At 47.4% G+C, this 24,198-nt stretch overlaps 1 protein-coding gene across 5 annotated transcripts in view; it reads left to right on the top strand.

Annotated features, from left to right (window-relative positions):
* Positions 1-24,198, top strand: part of DCDC1 (doublecortin domain containing 1) — a 341,410-nt gene that overhangs the window by 194,917 nt on the left and 122,295 nt on the right. For all 5 annotated transcript variants that reach the window (XR_014465436.1, XM_083164256.1, XM_083164255.1 and 2 more), the window contains 5 exons: positions 1,756-1,893; positions 7,742-7,860; positions 14,613-14,673; positions 18,461-18,598; positions 23,078-23,199. Coding sequence is in view for 4 of the 5 variants with exons in the window: in XM_083164256.1 (XP_083020382.1) it covers positions 1,756-1,893; positions 7,742-7,860; positions 14,613-14,673; positions 18,461-18,598; positions 23,078-23,199 (578 nt within the window). In the remaining variant the exon portion in view is untranslated. The remainder of the gene's footprint in view (positions 1-1,755; positions 1,894-7,741; positions 7,861-14,612; positions 14,674-18,460; positions 18,599-23,077; positions 23,200-24,198) is intronic.

The raw sequence follows: 24,198 nt of genomic DNA, 5'->3' as shown, positions 1-24,198 counted from the left end.
GACACAGGTTCAATGCCCATGCTTCGCCAGTCTGATTTTATATTTATAATTATTAATAGTAGAAAATATATATAACTCTTAGAAAAAAGAAGGTACATAAACACACTTATAGAATATTCTTTTGTAACAGAATAGGACATTATAAATGTTGTTATATTGTATCAGCAGGAATACTATTACACTCACATCTATACATTTGTGTATAGGTGGAAATTGAAAAGGAATATAAACATGTAAGGGTCACTACTACTGTGTGGCATAAAATATAAAGGGCACTACTACTGTGCGGCATATCCAGTTAGCAGCACTATTACTATGTGGTTCAACATGTAAGCGGCACTAATACTGTGCTGTTTACAGGTAAAACTACTGTGCTACATAACTTGTAAGGGGTACCACTAATGTGCTGCGTAACATATAAGGGTACGACTACAGTGTGGTATAACGTATAAGGTTCACTACTACTTTGTGGTGTAAGGTGCCCTACTACTGTGCTGCACAATGTATAAGGGGCACTAATACTATGTGGCATAACTTGTAAGGGCAATATTACTGTGTGACCTACTTTTATAAGGTGCACTACTGCTGTGTGGTATAACTTGTAAGCGGCACTACTACAGGGGCACTACTACTGTGTGGCCTAATGTGTAAGGGGCACCAATACTATGTGGTGTAATGCAAATTGGAGTGCTGTTGTATGGCCAAGCCCCATTCACTGTGATGCCACACTCCTTTTTTTTGGGTGCACTTTCAAAGCACACGGTCCCAACTTAAAATATGGGTGTCTCTTCCTGGAAAAGGGCATTAAATGTCTAATCATGGCTCTGGGTACATGAACCTAACCTGACAGCTGATTTCTGTCTGTGGAAACAGGGGAGATAATTAGTGACCCAGCAAAATAAACTACCTCACCTGTGATTTTTTTATACAAGTCCACAAAACATGTCTGGTTTAGTGATGGGCAAAACGGGTCACTTACGAGAGCTGAGATCCCGCAGATCAGTTGGTGAAAAGATCCGTATCTTTTAGGCGGATCTTAGGTGCGCTTTGAAAGAAGGGGTTATTGATAATAAGGCAGCATAATTTGTTTTACAGTCATTTACTGCCATTTTTTTTACTTTTTTTTGTTTTTTAAACAGTGAGCTGAACAAATAAGAACATACATAACCGAGTAAAACACTGATCGATGGTTGGGTGCAGAATCGCCATAGATGGCATCTGCACCGATGGCCATCCCTAGCAGCAGCAGCCTTGTTATTCTTTCTTTTACTTGCAGTAGCAGCACTGAACTCAGCCTCCAGAGTCAGTACATCTCAGCTGCCACAGGTGGCAGTGCTGAGCTCAGGCAAATGCATTGTAATTAACAACGAAACTGAAAGTAAAAGAACGACGGATCACTTTTTTGGGAACGGCGGCTTCCTCAGTCTTTTATGGGATCCGTTCAAAAGAACCGCTTCGTTCGCGAACGACCCATCTCTAGTCTGGTTGGTGGTACTTGGGGACTGGAGTTGAGAAACCCTGGGTTAGAGGATATGCAACATAATATATCATTTATACAATGATTAATTCTGCTGTCCCCTGACAAAAACCCAGCAGTGAGCTGATTATGATAAAAATTGTTGTACCAGGTCTTAGGTAAAATGTAGACCCCTGACATATTGGGGTGTGTGTTAGGGGTGAGACTAGTCTGCGGAATGGCCAGACTCCCCCCTTCTGACCTATGTTCCTGAATATCTGTGATTCCAATTGCTGCAGGTGGACCTACAAATGGTCTTACACCCCTCAGTTAAGGTTGAGAAGAGAAGCCGAGCGCCAGTACAGGCAGGAAAGAAGGGGAAACAAGATCAAAGTATGTCAGCTCTGCTATCAAGTAATGTGTGGCTCATCACAAAGGTAAGATAACCATGTGACCTCTCCTATTAGTAATACTTACATGGGCCTGGCAATGTTCAAGGGCCTATCCTGAGGAGGGGAGGAGCTGTGACCAGTAATGTGTGGGTGTGGCAAAAGTTACATAGGCGTGACCAGTGATGTGTGGGTGTGACTAGTTCTATGTGTGCGTGTGCACCGCCTACATTATCGGCCCCAGTGTCTTAAATACATAAAAATAGAAATATTGATTTTCTTTTAGTGAGAAAACTAGAAATATTATTTTAATAGTTATGATTTATGGCTGACTGTGTGGTATGGCCAGCTAGGCTCTCATGGTCCTCATCATACTGCCGCCATGATGGGTCTATATTTATGTGGAGGCCTAGAACTGTAGCTCTGTCCTCCCAATGGGGCAGATGTACTAATCTGCCTATAACGTTTTGAGAATAACGAGTCCCGCTTCTCCAGCATAACGTGGAGAAGCGGGCAAACGTTATAGGCAGATGTATTAACCCCCCCAAAGCCGATAAGGAGAGCCGTTATCCCCAGCGTTAACGGCTCTCCTTATCGGCTCCCTCGCCGCCCCGCACATGCGCAGTCGCCGTCGCCCCCCCTGTCCGGCTTACTGGGCATGCGCGAGATCTCGCAAAAACCGCGAGATCTCCAGCGCAGCCCAAGCCAGACGCAGGGCTAGCGTTGTCCCCATAGTGGGGGATAGGACAACGCTAGCCCTGTGCTGGCGAAGCGGTCGGGGCGAATTAACGCCTTGAAGGCTGGTAATACATCACCCCAGCCGTTAATCCCTGGGGGGGATTGCAGGGGACAGCCCCGCCGAGCGTAACTCGGTGGGCTGTCACTAGCGCACGTTAGGTGCGCTAGTAATACATTAGGGTCAGACGTAATCCCCCCCAGTTAACCAGCGTTAAGTGCATTTTTGCACTTAACGCTGGTTAATACATCTGCCCCATTGTTACTATGGCCTTGCCTTTATTTGTCATTTAGTATATACTGTATGTTTAGATTATATCATCTCCAGTGCCCATAGCAACCAATCAGATTATATTTATTATCTTCAATCTAGAAGGTACTTCATAAATAAGAGGCAGAATCTGATTGGTTGCTATGGGCAACATCCCATCTTCAATAGAACTCCCATTTTAGTAAATTTACCCCCGTGAGTGCATAGTAAAAGAGTCTGGGCACAAAGTTATAATCACCATCATTGGGTATTTATAGTGCACCTATATTATACAGGGTCTGTCCAGAAAGTAATGAGACTAAATCCGGGATAAACCTTGTTATTGAACTATCAGATGCTGTCAGTTAATAATCTTTAAAGAATGAGCCTTGAGCAGCAATACACCATGGGCAGCGTGTCTTCCAAGCTTGATACTCCACCTGGAAGGCATTAACCGGAACGTCCTTGAGTGCCCTCGCCGCAGCCACATACACTTTTTCTACGGTCTGTAAACTAATTCCTTTCAGACCACGTTTGATCCAGGGGGAACAAAAAGAAGTCAGCCGGAGCTAGATCGGGACTGTAGGGTGGTTGAGGCAGCGTTGTCGTGTTGAGCTTGGCCAAAACGATGTGTGACTTGACGCATTGTTGTGATGGAGAACCCAGGTAGTGGCAATCTCCTTGTGGACACCGAGGACCCTGTTTCTCAAGCGATTGAGCACTCCAGTGTAAAATGCATAGTTGACAGTTTGACCGGTAGGTAGAAATTCCTTGTGGACCACACCCAGTCGAAAAAGACAATGAGCATGAATTTGGTCTTTGACTGCTCATTCACCCTTTTCGGAGTGAGGTGATGATAATTTGTGCCACTCTGTGCTTTTGCCTTTTGGTCTCTGGATCATACTTAAAGATCACATTTTTTTACCTGTTATCACTCAAAAATTAGGCGCACTTTGTACACACTCCAAAAGTTCACGGAAAATCGACACATGCTTGTCTTTTGGATCATGAGTCAAAACCTTGGGAACCAATCGCGCACACACTTATCGCATTGCTAATTCGATCTCTTCTACGGTAGTTTTTGGAAGTTCCAACCTTTCTGCTACCATTCTAACACTCAAACGACGGTCAATGTTCAAAACATTGCATACTTTGTCAACATATTTCTAATTTTGGCTTGTTAAAGGTTGTCCAGAGTGTGGTTCCTCCTTAACGTCTTCCCTGCCTTCACCGAAGAATATAAACTAGCAGTAAACGCGCCGTGGACAAGGATTCCTCCCTGAAAACCTTTTGGAGCATGGAAAGTGTCTCTGTACCCGATTTCCCGAGTTTAACACAAAACTTGATCGCATATCGTTGCTCGATGGTAAGATCCATCTCAAACCTTGACCGAGGTAAAAAAAGGACACTTTGTTAACAGCTCGGTCCGTACATTGTAAAGGCTCATAGGAAAATGCCACTGACAGAAATGTGAAGCTGAGATAACCCTCCATCCATCCCACCCTATAGCAACACCATGCGCCTGTTTTGTATGGCGTAAAAAAAGAAAAACAGTCTCATTACTTTTGCGGACAGACCCTGTATCACAGATTACGCCGGATACCATGATCTCTAGGTGGAACCACGATCTGAGGCTGCCTTGAGCCTTCTGGGTGCTAAAGGAACTTGTGGGCTGTGGGTCCAGGTGCATAAATATAAATTGGGCCCCCCTTCTCCACCCCAACACAAGTCCACAATATGCAAAAGGGCAGTGGGTCACAGGGAGAGGCAGGGGGTGGCAGGGAGAGACGGGGTGGCAGGGAGAGGCAGAGGGTGACGGAGAGGCAGGGGGTCACAAGGAGAGGCAGAGGGTAACAGGGAGAGGCAGGGGGTGACAGGGAGAGGCAGGGGTGGCAGTGGGAGGCAGAGGGTGACAGGGAGAGGCAGAGGGTGACAGGGAGAGGCAGGGGTGACAGGGAGAGGCAGGGGGTTATAGGAGAGGCAGAGGGTGACAGGGAGAGGCAGAGGGTGACAGGGAGAGGCATAGGGTGACAGGGAGAGGCAGGGGTGACAGGGAGAGGCATGGGGTGACAGGGAGAGGCAGGGGGTTACAGGAGAGGCAGAGGGTGACAGGGAGAGGCAGGGGTGACAGGAAGAGGCAGGGGGTGACAGGAGAGGCAATGGGTCACAGGGAGAGGCAGGGGGTGACAGGGAGAGGCAGGGGGTCACAGGGAGAGGCAGAGGCTAACAGGAAGGGGAAGAGCGTGACAGGGAGAGGCAGAGGGTGAGAGGAAGGGGCAGTGGGTCACAGGGAGAGGCAGGGGGTGACAGGAAGGGGCAGAGGGTGATAGGGAGAGGCAGGGGGTGACGGGGAGAGGCAGTGGGTCACAGGGAGAGGCAGGGGGTGACAGTGAGAGGCAGAGGCTGACAGGAAGGGGCAATGGGTCACAGGGAGAGGCAGAGTCTGACAGGAAGGGGCACAGTGTGATAGGGAGATGTAAAGGCTGATGGATAGATTGTGACATAGAAAACCAGTGGGTAACAGGAAGAGGGTGACCATGGCAGCAGTGGACCCCTTACTCCTCAGGGTTAGTGGTGTACCAACAAAATATACGCCCCACCCCCAACTGGAAAAATTTCGGCGACCCTCTCCCCCCAAGTTAAGACCCCCCCGTCTGCCTTACCACTACGTGACCGGGACACTGGCCTGCCGCCGCATCTGCTGTGGCCTTGAGTTGGGACCTGCAGATTTACTAGCCTGCATCTCGGCACTCCTCCTGGCTCAGCCTCCTTATGAAAAATGTCCCTCACAAAGTGGGCACAGATGCGGCGGCAGTGTAACAATAGCCCCCGCAGTCCCCCAGCGCACACATTTAGTCGCGGGGTCTGCAGCGCTATTGTTACACCATCGCTTAGGGTCCCCCCGTGCACCTGCTGCATCAATGATAGTTCCACCTCTGCATCAAAGCTTTTCCTTCTTGTTTGACCCGGGGGGGTCGGTTCTCCCTTTCAACACTCTAAAGGAGACCTATGGCCTTCCAAATGCACAATTCTATATGTTCCTTCAAGCTCGCCACTACGTCTCATCACTAAAACTGACACCATCTACTTCCCCCCCTCCATCACAACTCTCGGGACTGCTTCAGAGGTGGGGAAGATCTCCTTGTAAGCTAAAACACATATATGACTTATTACTAAACCCTCCCTCAAGGGCATATCTTAACACACTCTTACACTCATGGCAAACAGACATCCCTACCATTCATACAACAGACACAATTCCACACTGCTTCAGTTCCATCCAAAAAACCTTGGGGTCGGCCTATCTACAGGAAGTCCACCTGAGAACCATCCATAGAGCATATCTGCCTCCATCTGTTCGTGCCAGATTTGACCCGTCCGTGGATCCGTCGTGCCTCCGGTGCGGGAGATCGAGAGCTGATTTCTATCACTGTTTTTGGGATTGTCCCAAGATAAGATGTTTCTGGAGCAAGGTATACCTCTTCATTAATCTGCATTTCTCCATGTCTCTAATCCCATCCCCTACTGCCAGTTTATGCCTCAATTATACTGAATGGTCAGAAAATCAGGCTACGGTACCCTTGTTCCCAATGTTATTTACAATAGCAAAGAAATTAATTCTTAAGCACTGGACGGTTAAAACCGCCCCCACTATGCTTCAATTGCATAACATGATGTTACAACACCTTTACTATGACCGAAAGATGTGGCTCACTTCTAAGCCGGCCGCATCTCATAAATTTGAACATAAATGGACCCCATATATCTCGACTTTGTCTCAGGGCCTCAAGGATAGGATATTGTTGTCCTTTGATATCTCAGAGTGGTCTACCCTATCGTCGAATATTTAAGTGTACCTAACCGTATGAAATCTCTTAATCCCAACTGTCTACATGTGTCCCTCTTGATGCTACCTGAACCAGTGTTGACATGTACTCTCTAAACAATTGTGCAGACATATACAGCATATACAGCCGCAATCTCTGTATAGTATTCTATAGTATGCTATTCTATTCTACTATATTGATGCAAGATAAATGCCAGGATAATTGCCACAACTATTGATCACCCCCCCCCCTCCCCCTTTACCTCTTTCCATATAGTCCTTCAACATTCCACGCATAGCTTAACTGTATTGCCTCTTGAGATACCCCTGGACTCGAGTAATGTATATTCTGTAGACAAGAAAACTCACCCACTTGTATGTTTCAATGTGCATTGCTTTATTTACTCAGTTTGTATCATAGCTATGCAACCACATGTTGATTGTTATACTGTTTAACTTTAAAACAATAAAAAAATTGTTATTAAAAAAAAAAAAAAGCTTTTCCTTCTTGCAAGACTGAAACCTTCAGCCTTGTCACCTGATGCTCTTTACATGCAGATCAGTGATGCCCCAGAGTTGTGCAATGTGCTAAAATGATTAACTCTATATTTGCCAGATGACTGACTGACACGTCTTGGCGAATCCTCTTAACCCTCTAACCACCGTGCAGCTAGCTCCCGCAACCCATCTATGCCCAATTTTTTTTCAATTATCTTCAGTATTTCTGAGCCCTTTCCGGGTCACCCGTCTTTGTCAGCACTTAGGTGACTGAAGGAAAATGAGGTGTTAGTAGTAGAGCACGTGACACGTTACGGGACCTGCATCATTTCCCTGCGAGACACAACCAGGATCAGGCAGTGTGGAAATACCAGAGGTCTCTTCCCCTGCGCGCTGAACTGTAAAATGCTGCCACGGTTGTAAAAAGGATCACTGGCAGTAACCCGGGATCGGCAGCTAAGTTGTGGATAATATCAAGCTTCTGGAGAAGGCTAATATGTCTGATTATTCAGCTAGGATGACCTCTTTATTAAGATAAAATGTTTCATTTTCTGGTACCATTCACAGCTGTAATGTCTTTCTCCTAGGCGGGAATGATCCTCAGTAAAGTCATGCCACGGGTCTGCCTGGCAGTCGGGGGCCCCGTGTTATTAAGCGCTAGAGACGGGTCTTTGTTACATGGTTATAGACTGACGCTCCAAAAAAGGTAAGAGGCGCCAAGTATCTGTGCATTACGTGTAACAATAGGGGAGATGATAGGACAGGCGTAGTACTTGTCAATAACAACCAATCAGATTCTAGCAATGGTTTCATAGAATGCACTTGACGAATGCTAGCTGGAGTCGTACTGATTGCAATGGGCAACATCTCATTAGAAGATATAACAAGGGGTGGAGCTACAATGATAGTAGTATGCGCAGCTGCTACGTGGCTCGCCGCTGGGCGGAGTCTGCCTGCCCGGCCGTAACCGGATGCAGCAGACAATTTATCACCACCCCCAGCTTACTGAAGCTCCCTCTAGTGGTCAGGCTGTGGACGTATCATATTTTGCAAAAGGAAATCTAATTGGTCAACTCTGTGTGGGCTACAGTACAACAGCTATTCACAACAGCAGGCACAAAGTGATGAATAAGGTGAAAGAGTACATGGGGGGGGGCCTTAGTTTAGTTCCTAGTTTGTAGTGGACCCGAATTCGTCCCCTTCCCCGATGTTTGGGTATGCGCTTGCACGTTTATGCCCATGTGCAAACCTCAGGAACGAACAGCTTTGGTGAGGTTCACCCTCGCCGGGCAGTTGGCTCCAGAGGGGGCGGACAGGGAGCTGGAGCAGGGGAACACCCAGCATTTTATGAGCGTCCCTCCAAAAACGCTGGGCGTTCCCCATGGCGGCTGAAATCACATGACATTAGCACCCGCCCCTTTTCAACCATATCTGTCTGAAATAAAAGTCAGTTTGCACAAAATCATTCGATGGTCATCGACCATCGAATGATTTCTCTCCCCTTCGGCCATATACGAGGGGATGTGTTCACATACACATACACTGTCATGCTAGTGAGGTTATGCAGGCGGCGTCAGGGGGGGGGGTGGACATGCGGGGGGGCAGTGCTGACCTGTTTGCTAGGCTGCGAGTATACAATGCTTAGATCTGAATCAGGCCCATTATTATGAGGTCATATAACATTTACAGTCCTAGGGGGAGATTCTCTAAAACGCTCCGCCCCCCTTCGCCGCCCATCGCAATTATAATTATCGCATATGTTCTAATATATGTGATAATTATAGAAACGGACAGCTCTTGCGTTAAGAGCTGTCCTTTGCGGTGAGAGTTGCCAGGTCCCAGCAGGTCCCGGCGGCTCCCCCCTCCCTCACACACCCGGCGCTGCTGCTGTGCCGGGCTCTCCTCCTCCCTGCACCCGGAAGAGGATCAGTGCAGGGAGGAGGTCACAGGTCCGGGCAGCACAGCTCTGTGCTGCCCGGACACAGGTGAGGGGGCGATGGGGGTCCATGCAGGGCGGCGGGGGTCCGTGTGGGACGGCGGTGGGTTTGCGTTAGAAGCCCATTGGCTTCTATGGGGCATCGCCAGATTTAACTTATTCGCGTTAACCCGGCGGGGGATGCTTAGAGCATCCCGAAATGCGGTAAAAACCCAGATAACGGGGTTTTAACTGCATATTTAGCTTAGAGAATCTCCCCCCTGAACCTTTATAACTTGAATGTAACCAGCGTTTTGAGCTATTGTTTAGACGTACAGTAGGTACTTGCTGATCTAATGTCCTGATGATGCCTGCCACAAATACGGTAAATCATGTCAGGAATATAAAAGATATAGAGGTAGATGTAAGAAGCATGGAGAAAAGATAACACTGGACAATAAATTACATTTTTTTATGGGATCCTAAAAATTACAATTAATATTTAGGGTGCTGAAAACAAAAATGACAATTCCCAAAAAATAGCTTAATATACAACCACAACATCAACAATAATACAAATCATTGCATTAATGCCGCTTTCGTGTTGCAAGTCGCTTGTGCGCTATTTCCGGGGCATCTCTGACAAGTGTCCAGCAATAGGCTGCTAACATTGAAGCTTTCCGTTTCCCCTGGTATCTCTTCCCCATCTCAGAAATATCCTGGTGAAAACGTTCACTAAAGGCGCCGCAGTCCGCTGGGATATAATCTAAGTGAGAATGAAGAAAATGCGTCTTCAAAGACATATCGCACCCAAGTGTCTGATATGAGGAAACCATATTTCCAACCAGTTCAACGTAGTTTGCTGCTTCTTATTTCCCAAAAAGTTTTGTGCTACCAGACGCAAATTGTTCCAAGCAGTCTTCTCATCACCTGTTAGAGCGGCCCGGGGGGCACATGGCACCCTTCCCCCCGGCCCAGCCCGCCCCTGCCAAGCAGTCTTCTCATCACCTGTTAGAGCGGCCCGGGGGGCACATGGCACCCTGCCCTCCGGCCCAGCCCGCCCCTGCCAAGCAGTTTTCTCATCACCTGTTAGAGCGGCCCGGGGGGCACATGGGACCCTGCCCCTCGGCCCAGCCTGCCCCTGCCAAGCAGTCTTCTCATCACCTGTTAGAGCGGGCCAGGGGGCACATAGCACCCTGCCCCCCCCGGCCCAGCCCGCCCCTGCCAAGCAGTCTTCTCATCACCTGTTAGAGCGGGCCAGGGGGCACATAGTGTGAGGATACGAGTTCTTCAATCACTCAGACACCGAGCAGATCAAACCAAAATATGGTTTATTTTTATCACAGCACACACAAGTAGTTAAAGACAGGAACAAGGGGCAAATGTAGCATGTAAACGTTATCGGGTAGCAGTCCAAAATGGCAGTCCTTGTAGCAGCCGTTCCAAAGCACAAAACTATCACTCCTCCACACAGCAGTGATAGCAGATAAGTCCACACGATACCTAGACAGAGTACAACCTCTTAGTCTAGGACAGTCCACAAAAATCTGCCTCCTGGCTTGTGTGCAAGTCATTTTAAAAACTTCTAAATTCCCACGGTGCACAAACCAAAAGTGGGCTTGCAGTGGATCTTGATTGGTGGATTCAAGAGTCAGGTATCACCCCCTCCCAGCTACTGCTGCTGCCCCTCCCTGCTGGGTTCGGTTCCAGTAAGTCTGCTAGTGACCAGAGATATGCAAGGGAGTATCAATACAACGAACAATAACCAGCTGATTGCGTTATGTGCTGATCACCCCCTGTGAAGATTGTCCCTCAGCTATCACCCTCCTGTGATAGCAGGAACAATAGTATGGTAATTGGACATAACCTTTTGGTGAATTCTTTCCTGGGTATTTCCTGTCCGACCATATTTGGGCAACATACAGTCTAATACTATGGTTCTGGAAATACACACAGATTTGGGGGATAGAAACATCTGCAGTGAACAAGAGGGTACAGACGGACTAAAAAGTACATTAATCACTACACCTAATAAAATTTAATGATTACAGTCTTACAGTGAGTCTGATAACTTCACATTCCTTCCCCTACTATTTTAGTCCCGGTACCAAGTTGTTCAGGAACCAATAACAACCTGTAGTGGGATGCAGAGCAGAGAATCTGAGGTTTGGATGTACCACCTGAGTCCCACAGAGTGACATCATACCAAACCCATCTTGTACAAGGCGGCTGGTTTGCAGAACCAGCAAGGGCAATATTACAATATAAGTTATGCATGTTAACTAACAAGTGAGTTAGCAATTCCCCGTCTTCAAATGCTGGGTACCCCCTCTCTGCAACATTGTAACCTTTTACACTGGGTACACCTATAGGGTGTACTAATACTTTTGCCTCTGGCATAATGGGGCAGGGAGCACTTTCCACCTCCCCCTCTTGCACAAGGAACAGCTACCCAACAGCAGGCCAATATAGGGACTCTGGCCCTGGCACTTCCGCCACTCTGTCAAGTCCTTCCTCCCTCAAACCCAAACTAGGGGCATGGCAAATTTCAGTACAGCATTTGGTCTCAATTCCCAGGGCTGAGGAGGGACCCTCCATCAGAAACCATTCCGCTGGTGGCTGCAGGGCAGGCTGGTCCAAGGCCAGTACTACCCCTCAAAAGCCTGGGTCTCACCTGCCGCTTCCTCTGCGCAGTCCTCAGTCTCCAGGATAACCTCCTTCCCCAGCTGAATATGCTGGGCAGCCTGAAGCAAGACATCATCTGCGACTGGTATGCTTGTGGCCTGGATGTTGTCGGATACTCCTCTAACCACGGTGATCTCCTCTTGGACGCAGTCCTCATAGATCCCCTGGCAGCAGGTTAATAATTCTGCATCTCCCACCTCAGCAAAAGGGAAGCTGTAGTGCAGCTCCTCCCGGGGAGCCTGGCTCAGAGGCCCCACTTCCTTCACTTTGGGGATAACCTCCCCCTGCAGAGAACACTGAGCAGCTTCCTCCCTAGGATGGGGGAGAAGCAGTTGCAAACGGTGCCTTTCATCACGCCCCCTGCGACACTGATCTTGCCATGCTGGGGTATCCAAGAGCCCGCGATCAATCGCCTCTTCCTCTGCCACCACGAAGCACTCCTCCAGACACTGCAATTGTTCCCACACACTCAACTGTGCACCGAAATGGAGGATCCATGCCCGATAATCGGTAAATGCTTTTGTAGGATCCCCCTGATCTTGAAGGATCTGCTGGATGATTTCCCTGCGCGTGCAGGATTGGACGGGTATACCTCGCAGCTGACATTCTGCTATCAGCTCCTCCATACTCATTTCTTCAAGGGTAGTTAGGGGCCCCCCTGACAACGACCCTTCTCTTGCGGTAACAATTATTTCTGTGGCAGACCCCTCGGTTGTCTGCCCAGATTGCAGTAGCCCCCTTCTGGACCCTTCCTCTGGTTCTATCTGGGGCATCAATTTATTCTGGACTTGTCCTTCAGCCTCAGAATATTGTCCTCTTTGTAGCATCTGGGTAACTGTAGCAATCACTTCCTCTGTAAATTCTACAAACTCTGGCTCCCCCAGCAGATTCCACGAGGTGGCCTCACCTTTACAGTGCAGGAATGCATCCCCCAGGTAACACAACTTGTCCTGTATGCTGGATACTCTCCACCCGCTGATCATCTGCTGAGCTTCTTCCCAGTACTCCCAGATATACTGCATTTTTCTGACAATAAATAACAGATCCGGCTTCCCAGCCTGCCGATACACTGAAGAACCTCCATCCCTGAGCTCCTCTGCTCCAGGGGTCTTGAGGCATCGATTTTCTTTCCTTGGAAAAATTTTCCCTTTCACAGGAATGACACCTGCTCACTTGCTGAACTTCACCTTAGTGCATTTTCCGTTTCCTTACATATGGTCTGATCCTCTGTTCTCTGTGCTTTCTGTGCTCTATGGTTGGTGTCTGAATGATCCCACTGTCGCTGCCGCCAAATGTGAGGATACAAGTTCTTCAATCACTCAGACACCGAGCAGATCAAACCAAAATATGGTTTATTTTTATCACAGCACACACAAGTAGTTAAAGACAGGAACAAGAGGCAAATGTAGCATGTAAACGTTATCGGGTAGCAGTCCAAAATGGCAGTCCTTGTAGCAGCCGTTCCAAAGCACAAAACTATCACTCCTCCACACAGCAGTGATAGCAGATAAGTCCACACGATACCTAGACAGAGTACAACCTCTTAGTCTAGGACAGTCCATAAAATCTCTCTCCTGGCTTGTGTGCAAGTCATTTTAAAAACTTCTAAATTCCCACGGTGCACAAACCAAAAGTGGGCTTGCAGTGGATCTTGATTGGTGGATTCAAGAGTCAGGTATCACCCCCTCCCAGCTACTGCTGCTGCCCCCCCTGCTGGGTTCGGTTCCAGTAAGTCTGCTAGTGACCAGAGATATGCAAGGGAGTATCAATACAACGAACAATAACCAGCTGATTGCGTTATGTGCTGATCACCCCCTGTGAAGATTGTCCCTCAGCTATCACCCTCCTGTGATAGCAGGAACAATAGTATGGTAATTGGACATAACCTTTTAGTGAATTCTTTCCTGGGTATTTCCTGTCCGACCATATTTGGGCAACATACAGTCTAATACTATGGTTCTGGAAATACACACAGATTTGGGGGATAGAAACATCTGCAGTGAACAAGAGGGTACAGACGGACTAAAAAGTACATTAATCACTACACCTAATAAAATATAATAATTACAGTCTTACAGTGAGTCTGATAACTTCACACATAGCACCCTGCCCCCCCGGCCCAGCCAGCCCCTGCCAAGCAGTCTTCTCATCACCTGTTAGAGCGGCCCAGGGGGCACATAGCACCCTGCCCCCCGGCCCAGCCCGCCACTGCCAAGCAGTCTTCTCATCACCTGTTAGAGCGGCCCGGGGGGCACATAGCACCCTGCCCCCCGGCCCAGCCCGCCCCTGCCAAGCAGTCTTCTCATCACCTGTTAGACCGGACCAGGGGGCACATGGAACCCTGCCCCCCGGCCCAGCCCGCCCCTGGCAGTCTTGTCATTACCGGTTACGATACTATCAAAATCTTTGTCCTTGAGGAGATTTCGTATTTGTGGTCCAACAATGATCCCGCCTTGATTTTCGCTTCACTGAAAAGGGGAAAATGTCTGCAACGTGTGACCGCAGCATTGATCTAAGATTTAGTTCATCTCTAAGGATCATCAAAACTTGAACTAATAAACAATTTTGAACATCATATTCGTGTTCAGCGCATAGAAATCAGTAAGAATTGGTTGTTTTTACGTAGGATCCTCAGGACAATCAGCTGCTAACTGTCAAGTGACAGGAGCTGATTGGCTGGTGCGTTACCACCTTCCAAATAATCTCTTCTCCAGGCTTAATACATCTGCCCCAAAAAGTAGCAATGCAGTGGGCTATGCAGAGGCTCGTCTTCCTTTCTCCTTCCCTGAGACAAACATGCCAAGTGCCAACCTTCCTCTGATAACCGCGCAGCTCACACTCTAATACTTGCATTTCAGAGAGAGAGATAACGGCGGACAAGTATGGGGCTTCGGAAACAAAGGCACAATCTTTCCCAAGGTATGTGAGTTACTTCTGTCCGCTGCACCTCACAGGAGGTCTTCCTGGGGTCTGTGTTCTGTCTGTCCTGGATTTCATAGTTGTATGTGTTCTAAATGCTTCACACAGATTCATACTGTACTTTGGGGTCAATCCAAGTGTGTGCTATTAGTCACACCCTGAAGTTGTAGTGTGAGTTTAAGGTTGCCCTCAAAAGTGCACCCATAGAGCTCTGGGCTGATTTCTGCCTGCTAGGGGTGCGAATTCGGGTACCGTTGCTGGCCTTGAACTCGCACCCTGCACAAACAATTGGATTAACCCTTTGTGTCAGTTGTCCATACACAAGCAACATCAGTTCTGTTAGGTATTGTATTAAAATAAAGTGGGACACATTGGTATTATTAAACAAAATATACAAAGGCAAATTAAAGGTGATTTCACTATTATATAAAATCCAATAACGATGTACAGTTACATGCATCAGCCCCAGAATATCCCACACACTGAGAGGACAATATGCCATCAGCCTGGACCATCTCTGTACACACTGTCCCATTTAATGAAGGACCAAACAATCCTCACTCGGTCACATTTGACATCTTGTGGTTGGCTGTGCAACACGGCCAACCACAAGATGCTGCATGTGACCTGCAGGCCAATTGTTCCCACATTATGGGCAGTATTCAATGTGAAATTTCGCAGCGTGCAGCGAATCCTGTTTAGGATTCGCTGCACACTCGCTGTGTTCCGGAGGGCTGGCTGCCACTCGCTCTCTCCGTATTCAATGTCGGAGGGGCGAGTTGCCCCTCGCGGCGAATCTTAACCCCTGCAGTGGACGAGCGTCCGCGGCAGGGAGCCGTGGGACAGTGGCAGGCAGGGAGATTGAAGTCTCCCTGCCTGCCCCAGAACGTATGTGGGGGGGAGGTGGGCTCCCCGGGACCCAGGCAGCACAAGCTGCCCCCCGGGAGAGCCAACAGGGGACCGGGTATATTCACTGCTCCCGTAATGCATATGTAATGATCGGGTGCAGTGAATATATGAATATCTAATGAGCGTCTCTCGGCTCCCGGCCCCCTGCTGGCTGCTCTGTGTAAAAAAAAAATATATATATATATTTTTTTTAAATTTAAATATATATTCATGTGCTATAAACACATGAATAAAAATAACATGCCCCTTCTCAGAATAAAATTCCTGATTTTTTTACACCAAAATTAAATTAAAAAAACTTTTATTTTAATAGTTCACATTCCACTTCTCCATGAAAAGATGGAGAATTGCTACATGGAGAGACACGGCGAAAATCACTCAGAAAGACGGCAAGAAGTGCACGTTGAATAGGGTTGCTCGCTTTTTGAGAGCAAAAGTCTCCGTCCATCGCGAGAAAAGCACAAACTCGCCCTAAAACACGGCAAAGTTTTCTCATTGAATACTGCCCCATATAAGTGTATACAAGTAAATCTACCAGAAAAGTTCCATGTCAGTGTAATGCATCCCACCAGAAGCAATGCAGAGATGGCTGTCACTGGTGTACATACAAGAGGATCTAGTAATAGATATCACTGAGAAAGCCCATTCTGAACGGTATCTTGTACTATATCCTCTGGTGTGTATGGGGCTTATGAATGTTTCCTGTACTAGCTCATCCTACAGAGGAAGAGATCTTTATATAACGGCGGATTCTGAGTGTTACAGTGATCAAAAGATTAGAGCCCCATCCGTTTCCTTCGTATAACCCCTGTGAGCAGTAGTATGGTAAGAGTTCCCATGCTCTGACAGTGGAGAACCACAGAATGACAGCTTTCAGAGGACCAGAGCAACCAGTTGCTGAACATGGTACATAGCCAAACGACCTGTATGTCCCAGTGATGTCACTGAACGATATCGGTGGCCAATATCGTTCATTGTGTAGGCAAAATATCAGATGGCCCCAGCCGATATACTTAACTAAATCGTCATCAGCTGGGTCGGCCAGTGTGTATGGGACTTTGGCTATTATGCCACGGGTGAGCACAACACTTCCAGTTTTAGAAGCCAAGAACGCCAATCATAAGTGTAACCACTTCTGAGTTGGAGAGCATCGCCTCTCATAGTCTGGGAACAGTATTGACTCCAAGTGGGGGAGGGAGGCTTTGGTGACTGCCTAGGGCGCCCCCAGAGTTTGCTGGTAATAGAACGATCACAGATTTAAAACCAGCTGTAGTCAATCACAGCATTAACATATTCACAGGGCTGGATAATCACATGATGAAAAGGCAGAGCCCCCGGAATATTATAACTTTGTAATAAAACTACTTCTATAGGTGATGAATTGTTCCTTCACATGTCTCCAAGGGCGGAACTACCATAGGTGCAAGGGGTGCACCTGCTATGGGGCCCAGAGCTGAAGGGGGCCCATCTTTACTGTCTAAGTAATATGTTTTACGTACATTTATCACCATCAGTTGCTAAATAGGGGGCCCTTACAAACTTTTGCTATGGGGCCTACGAATATCTAGCTACACCCCTGCCTGTCTCAGTAACAGTCATCTACTGGACAAGTGTAAGAAACATGTACATGTGTGTATCTTAGAAAGGTCACACGTCAGTCTCCTTCCTTTCCACTCGCTGTGGTTCTCCCAAAGCATTGAAGGTCGTTGACATTTAAGTGCATACTTAAGTGCTCACAAATACATTCATTTTTCTCTTCAATTCATTGGTGACCAAACATTCATGAACGGAAACATTACACAAGACCATTACGCGGACACCCCTGTCTTTTCTGATTTTGATAGACTGAGTAATTACAGAATGCTAGAACAGGGGACACATAAATAGACATAAATGATTCTTTCCCTCGACGTATGCATGAAAGTGGAGAGAAACTGTTCTCGGTACTTGTTTCCTAGCACGGCCACAACGATTTCTATCGTGGTGGTCGTGTCGGAAAAAATCGTGTCGGTCGCGTCGGGTGCATACCAAAACGCACACGACGCGACCGACGCAATGTACCCGATTTCTCCATAGGCTTCAATGTTAAAATTATTTAACATTGAAGCCTATGGAGAAATCGGGTCCATCGTGTCCATAGGCTTCAATGTTAAATTATTTTAACATTGAAACTGAGTCCATTTAACATATTAAAAAATGGGTAAAGGGCCAATATGGGCCATTTCTCATTGGGTATGGCCCCGTCAAGTGTGTAAAAAATAATGGCCCCCCATTGTGGCCGCCACCCCCACGATTGACGCGAACCCGAAGCGCGGCGAGCGCAGCGAGCCCGCGAGGGGCGGCGGTGCGCGTCCTCCGACCTTCGCGTCAATCATGACGGGGCCATACCCAATGAGAAATTTCCCATATTGGGCCTTTTCCCATTTTTTCCTATGTTAAATTCAATGTTTAAATATTTTAACATTGAAGCCTATGGACAAATCGGGTCCATCGCATGGGATTCAATGTTAAATATTTTAACATTGAAGCCTATGGAGAAATCGGGGGCATCGCGTCGGTCGCGCATAGGCTTCAATGTTAAAATATTTTAACATTGAAGCCTATGGGGAAATCGTGGGCATCGCGTCGGTCGTGTCGTGTGCCTTCTTAAGGCACACGACCGACGCGATGTACCACAGTTGTGGTTTTTTCAAGGGAAATCGCGGGCATCATGTGCCTTAAAGTTAAGGCACACGATGCCCGCGATGGTGGCCGTGCTAGGAAACAAGTACCCTGTTCTCTTTTTAATTAAAAATGATGTATAAATATGAATGAAGGTACGACAGCTACGTCCACACCAGCAGTTCTCTCCTGGAATGTTACACTTTCTCTCTGACAGGATTACCCAGAATATGTCTTGACTTACCTAGAGGAGCTAAGTGTGAGAGAAGTGGTGAGCCAGGCTGAAGGCCAAGACGTGCAACGAGTCGGCTGCTCCCCAACGCATCTGGAGACTGACACAGTCCCCCCAGCAGAGGTCGGTCGTCATATTCACTGGAGAAGTAAAATCAAAAGATTTCCAGTTTACAGTCTTCTGATAGCGACTGTATATGTTAATGTACAATGCTAACTTTAATTCATACACTATGTTACTGCTTTTAATGGAGATTTGGCAACTCGAGGTATACAGGCCACTTTGGGGTACAAGGTACTTCTTTTTCTCTCTAAATTTATTATTTTTTTTTTCAAAGAAGGATTTTCTGGAAACAGGTTTATATATGTAAGGTGCAAAAAGCGGTAACAGGAAAACTAATCAGTACGTTAAATGACCAATTCCAGACATCAGTGACAGGGTTGCCACCTCTCCCGGACTTGGTGGCAACCTTCCAGGAGGGTTTTTGAGTTTCCCGGATTCAGGGATTCTCCCGGAATCCGGGTGAATGAAAAAGGCTCCACAGCCTTCCACTACAGGCCGGGCAGCGGCAGCGCGGACAATCCACAGGGAGCGGCTCCAGCAATCCCTTGGGCTGGGTTTGTGGGCGACGGTGATGGACATTGCCGCTGTCAATACAAAAAGCAGCTGGGCAGCGCTTCCCCCTGGCTGGGAGGCGCTGGTCCACGGGCTGTGCGGCTGTCACTGGGCTGGTAAGCAGCACTTCTCCCTGGCTGTGCGACTGTCACTGGGCAGGAGGCAGTGGCTTAATGTAATTGGCTTCCTGTCCATGATTGGCTTCCCTGTTCGCAGCCATGGCCTCTGGAAGGTGTAGAAGGTGGCTCCCTGTAGTCCGACTCTGGGGTATCTTTTTTTCCTAACAGGACGGACAGTTACCGCACAGTAAAAAAGGTGGGGGAGGGGTAGCAGCGCTTAAGGGATAGATCCCAGAATTGAATAAAATATTAAATTGGATGATCTTTACAAAATTGAATAAACCACATATATTTCCGATTACACAATTAAAAACATCATTGATGCAATTTAATAACAAACAATGCCCAGACCCATGATGGATAGTAGATAGGGAGAGTCCGTTCCTATTATGCCCAAACTTGTAAAGTTAGAGTTGGATAGTTACCACTCCTGATTGGATGAAAAGGTAGTTCTGTAGACACCGTCCATAAGTCCAAGTGGCCGGCCCAGAATGGCACAAATAACCGGAATCCACTGGTAGTTTGAAGAATGGTGGGTCTTTTTTGCAGCAGGAGGGAAGTGTGCTGGTGTACAGCCAATATGGTGGCCTCCAAATGGAGGTAGGTAAAGAAGCAGGTACAATCCTGTAGGGCTGGTCCGGACTGCAATCCCAAGTGGGTAGGTGGGTGTTGGGCAGGCACTTACTGACGCGTTTCACTGCTCCTGGCAGCTTTATCAAATTTGACTTTGAAGGGAAAGAAACTGAGAAAAAGACACAGAAAAGAGTAAAGCTGGGTACACACTAAGGGGGTTATTTTGGTTCATTCTTTCTGACAAATTCCTTCTTAGATGGACAAAACCATGTGCACTGCAGGTGGGGCAGATGCAACATGTGCAGAGAGAATCAGATTTGGTTGAGTTATTTTGTTTCTGTGCAGGGTAAATACTGGCTGCTTTATTTTTACACTGCAATATCGATCTCACTTTGAAGTAAATCCCCACCCAAATCTAATTCTCTCTGCACAACTTACATCTGCCCCACCTGCAGTGCACATGGTTTTGTCCATCTTATGCCGTGTTCTCACTGCGGACTGCCGCGCTGGACCCCCGTTCTCACTGCAAGGCAAATTCCCAGGTGAAGAAGTTCTACCCGGGAATTTGCCTTTTAACACGGGTTTTTCGGCAGTGTGAACGGGTCAACCCGTGTCTGCATACCCGGATCTCAGACACGGGTAAAAAGAAGGGTTTTACCCGTGTCTGAGATCCGGGTATGCGACCCGTTCACACTGCCAAAAACCCCGTGTTAAATGGAAAATTCCCGGGTCTACATGCAAGACCCGGGAATTTGGCTGCAGTGAGAACGGGGTATAAAAAGGAATTTGTCAGAAAGAGTGAACCAAAATAACCCCCTATGGGTGAGGGAAGGTGGGAGAGATAAGTGGGCAGGGTAACATGCAGGTAGCCAATCAACGAGAGGTGTGTATGTGACTCTCCCTAATTAGATAAGTGAGAAAATTGTCCTGCAAGGTAAATTTCAATAATAAAAATAATAATAATATTTATTATATTAATTAAGCCTTGATGGTGCTTACTATACTCTATACCAAGGCTGGGCAACACCGGCCCTCCAGATGTTGATGAACTACACATCCCAGCATGCATTGCATCAGTTTCAGCATGGCCATATAGCAAAACTAATGCAAAGCATTCTGGGATGTGTAGTTCACTAACATCTGGAGGGCCGGTGTTGCCTAGCCCTGCTCTATACCATGGTTTCTCAAACTCGGACCTCAGGACCCCACACAGATCACGTTTCCAGGTCACCAGTTGCACAGGTACATTCATTACTAATTGACACATTTTAAAAGATCCACAGGTGGAGCTAATTATTTCACTTGCGATTCTCTGAGGAGACCTGGAAAACATGCACTGTGTCGGGTCCCGAGGTCCGAGTTTGAGAACCTGTGCTCTATACTATACGACCATTGCATTATGTGGAACGTAACTCTCAGGTCACTTAGATTTGCCTGCACCCTCGGGAGGAAGTGGGCGGGCAGCTGACATCCGGTTATGTTGGCTGCCCACCCCGGCACCCACGTCATGGGCCGATCACCATGGGAATGCTCACTGTTTACATGGGCGGTACTTGTTTCCTAGCACGGCCACAACGATCATAATCGTGGTCATCGGGGGTAAAATCGGGGCCATCGCGGGCATCGCATGCGCAAAAAAATCGGGTGCGATGGGCCAGACGCGATGCCCGCGATTTCCCCATAGAGAACAATGTTAAATGCCTCAATTTACCCGCGATGACCACGATTTCCCATAGGAAACAATGTTAAATGGCTCAATTTACCCAAATTATCATAGGAACAATGGTAAATGGGCCAAAAACACCCCTGAACATTGAAATGTCCCCCCAAAAGTATTTGACGCCACCACGTGATCAACGTGAACCCGAATCGGGGCGAGGGCAGCGAGTACGCGTCCTCCGACCTTTTCATACTCCCACTATCCACTAGGGCGTGGAGTCAGAATAGAATAGTGTGGCGAGCGCAGCGAGCCACCGAGCCCGAAGCGTGGCGAGCGGACGCGGATACCTGTGAAGCCCGCAAAGGGACGCGTTTACCTGTGAAGGTATCCGCGTCCCCTCGCGGGGCTCGCCACGCTTCGGGCTCGGTGGCTCGCTGCGCTCGCCACACTATTCTATTCTCACTCCACGCCCTAGTGGATAGTGGGGGTATGAAAAGGTCGGAGGACGCGTACCGCCGCCCCTCGCGGGCTCGCTGCGCTCGCCACGCTTCGGGTTCACGTTCATCGCGGGGTGGCGTGAACTACTTTTGGGGGGACATTTCACTGGTCAGGGGGGTTTTTTGGGCTTTCTGGCCCATTTACCATTGTTCCCTATGATGATTTGGGTAAATTGAGCCATTTAACATTGTTTCCTATGGGAAATCGGGGTCATCGCGGGTAAATTGAGGCATTTAACATTGTTCCCTATGGGGAAATCGCGGCCATCGCGGGTGGACCATTTAAGCATTTTTAGGCGCACACGACGCGACCGACCCGATTTTTCACTGTTTTCAATGCATTTCAATGGAAAAATCGGGGGCATCGCGTCGGTCGCGTCGCAGGCCACTCAAATAACCCCCGATGGCCAAGATTTGTGGCCGTGCTAGGAAACAAGTACCACATGGGCTTGCCCGTGAAATGCTGGGCGTTCCCATGGGGCCAACTATCCGCCCCATGCCCTCTGGCCGCAGCCTTGGATGCGTGCACCCGGCAGATGCACAGAAATGCAGCTGTGCATACGCCAAACATCAGTCCCCGTGCGAACGAACGCTGGCTGCGAACAGACCAGAATAAGGTCCATTCTGTGCAGAAATTTGAGTGAAAAATTTAATTTATTCCGTTTTGGAATAAGGCTGTCACATAACAAAATGTTGAAAAGTGAAGCGCTGTGAATACTTTCCGGCTGCACTGTATGTATATAATATATACTGTGTATATATATATATATATATATATATATACATACTATATGTGTGTGTATATATATATATATATATATATATATATATATATATATATATATACCCCCTTCTGTACTTTACAAACCGCTATCCATATATTATTGTCCCTTTGAGAGCCAGTGGTTACAGAATATTGCTCCGGCGTTCTCTAATCTGCGCATTTATTGCAAAAGTTGACAAATTTGTCCAGTGCCGTCTAGTAATTGGAACAACATTTCCCTTCTGTCTCCTTCCGAGACTTCACATAATTGTGATACCTCGTCTTTGAAAGGGATAAATAATTAAACGTACCATGACATTGATGCCTTTCATGTTTCAAACTTCCTCAAATGATGCCAGTCATTTCAATCAACAGCAAGTTTCCCAACCATTGGCTGCCCAGCCGCTGCCTGCAGGTGACCCAGGGGAACGGAGGCAGCTGACAGTGGCATTGCTGAGGAATCTGGAAGAGAAACATCCCAAGGCATCAGCTCAAAGGTAAGCCACTGACAGAACAGATATTTATTGTTCAATGACATTAGATGTTTTCCTTCAGTTTTATGTTACATTGATTCCCAAGAGAGTATTGAAATATCTCCGTAGCCCCCTGGCTTGGAAGCGTCCATCTTTTTCTGGTTGGAAAAACGAGTGGAAAGTGCACTATTGATATACATTTTGTTGTATATTAATGTTTTGATATGTTCAAAGAAATCGTCCAGTTTATGTGTGAAATATCTCGCTACAACGGCGCAGTTTCGGAATTAGGGATTGCTTAGAGGTTTGTTTGTTTACCATTGTGAACCTTATATATATATATATATATATATATATATATATATATATATATATATATATATATATATATATATAGTCATTTACTATCAGATAAATGGTGCGTTATTGTATCGTCCTGCCGGGATGCGGTCATTTGGTCTACAGCATGATGGTCGACACCACATGGGAAAAGGTCAACATGGGTCTAGGTCGATATAGGAAAAGGTCGACATGGTTCTACGTCGAAAGGTCATTAATTCGACAGGTTGTTAGTTCGATGGGTCATTAGTTTGACAATGTCTAGGTCGAGAGTCAAAAGGTCGACATGGGGTTTTTCATTTTTTATTGAGCCGACATGTGCCGACAGGCGGTATTTCATGCTCTACCATCCACTAGGGCGTGGTGGGAGAATAAAATAGTGTGCTGAGTGCAGCAAGGCACCGTGCCCGACGCATTGCAAGTGCAGCGAGCGATGCGAGGGGATGTGGTGCACTTGAAACCACTTGTGTCTATGTCGACTGTATTGAAATTCAGGTAAAAAAACAGTGGAAAGCCCCATGTCGACCTTTTGCCTGTCGACATAGACATTGTCGAACTAATGGCTTGGGGTCCGCCCCTGCCTGCCCTGCCCCTCCCTGCGGTGAACAGTCCGGCAAGTGTGTATCTTGCCAAAGCCGTTCGCTGTCGGGGTTCGCACAAAGTTTACTGTAACTTTTTATAATA

The sequence above is a fragment of the Crinia signifera genome, chromosome 11, assembly GCF_055691185.1.
Source record: "Crinia signifera chromosome 11, ASM5569118v1, whole genome shotgun sequence".
Classification (NCBI taxonomy): Eukaryota; Metazoa; Chordata; class Amphibia; order Anura; family Myobatrachidae; genus Crinia; species Crinia signifera.
Note: the sequence above shows the minus strand (reverse complement) of the source record. Positions and strands in the feature narration are given on the sequence as shown.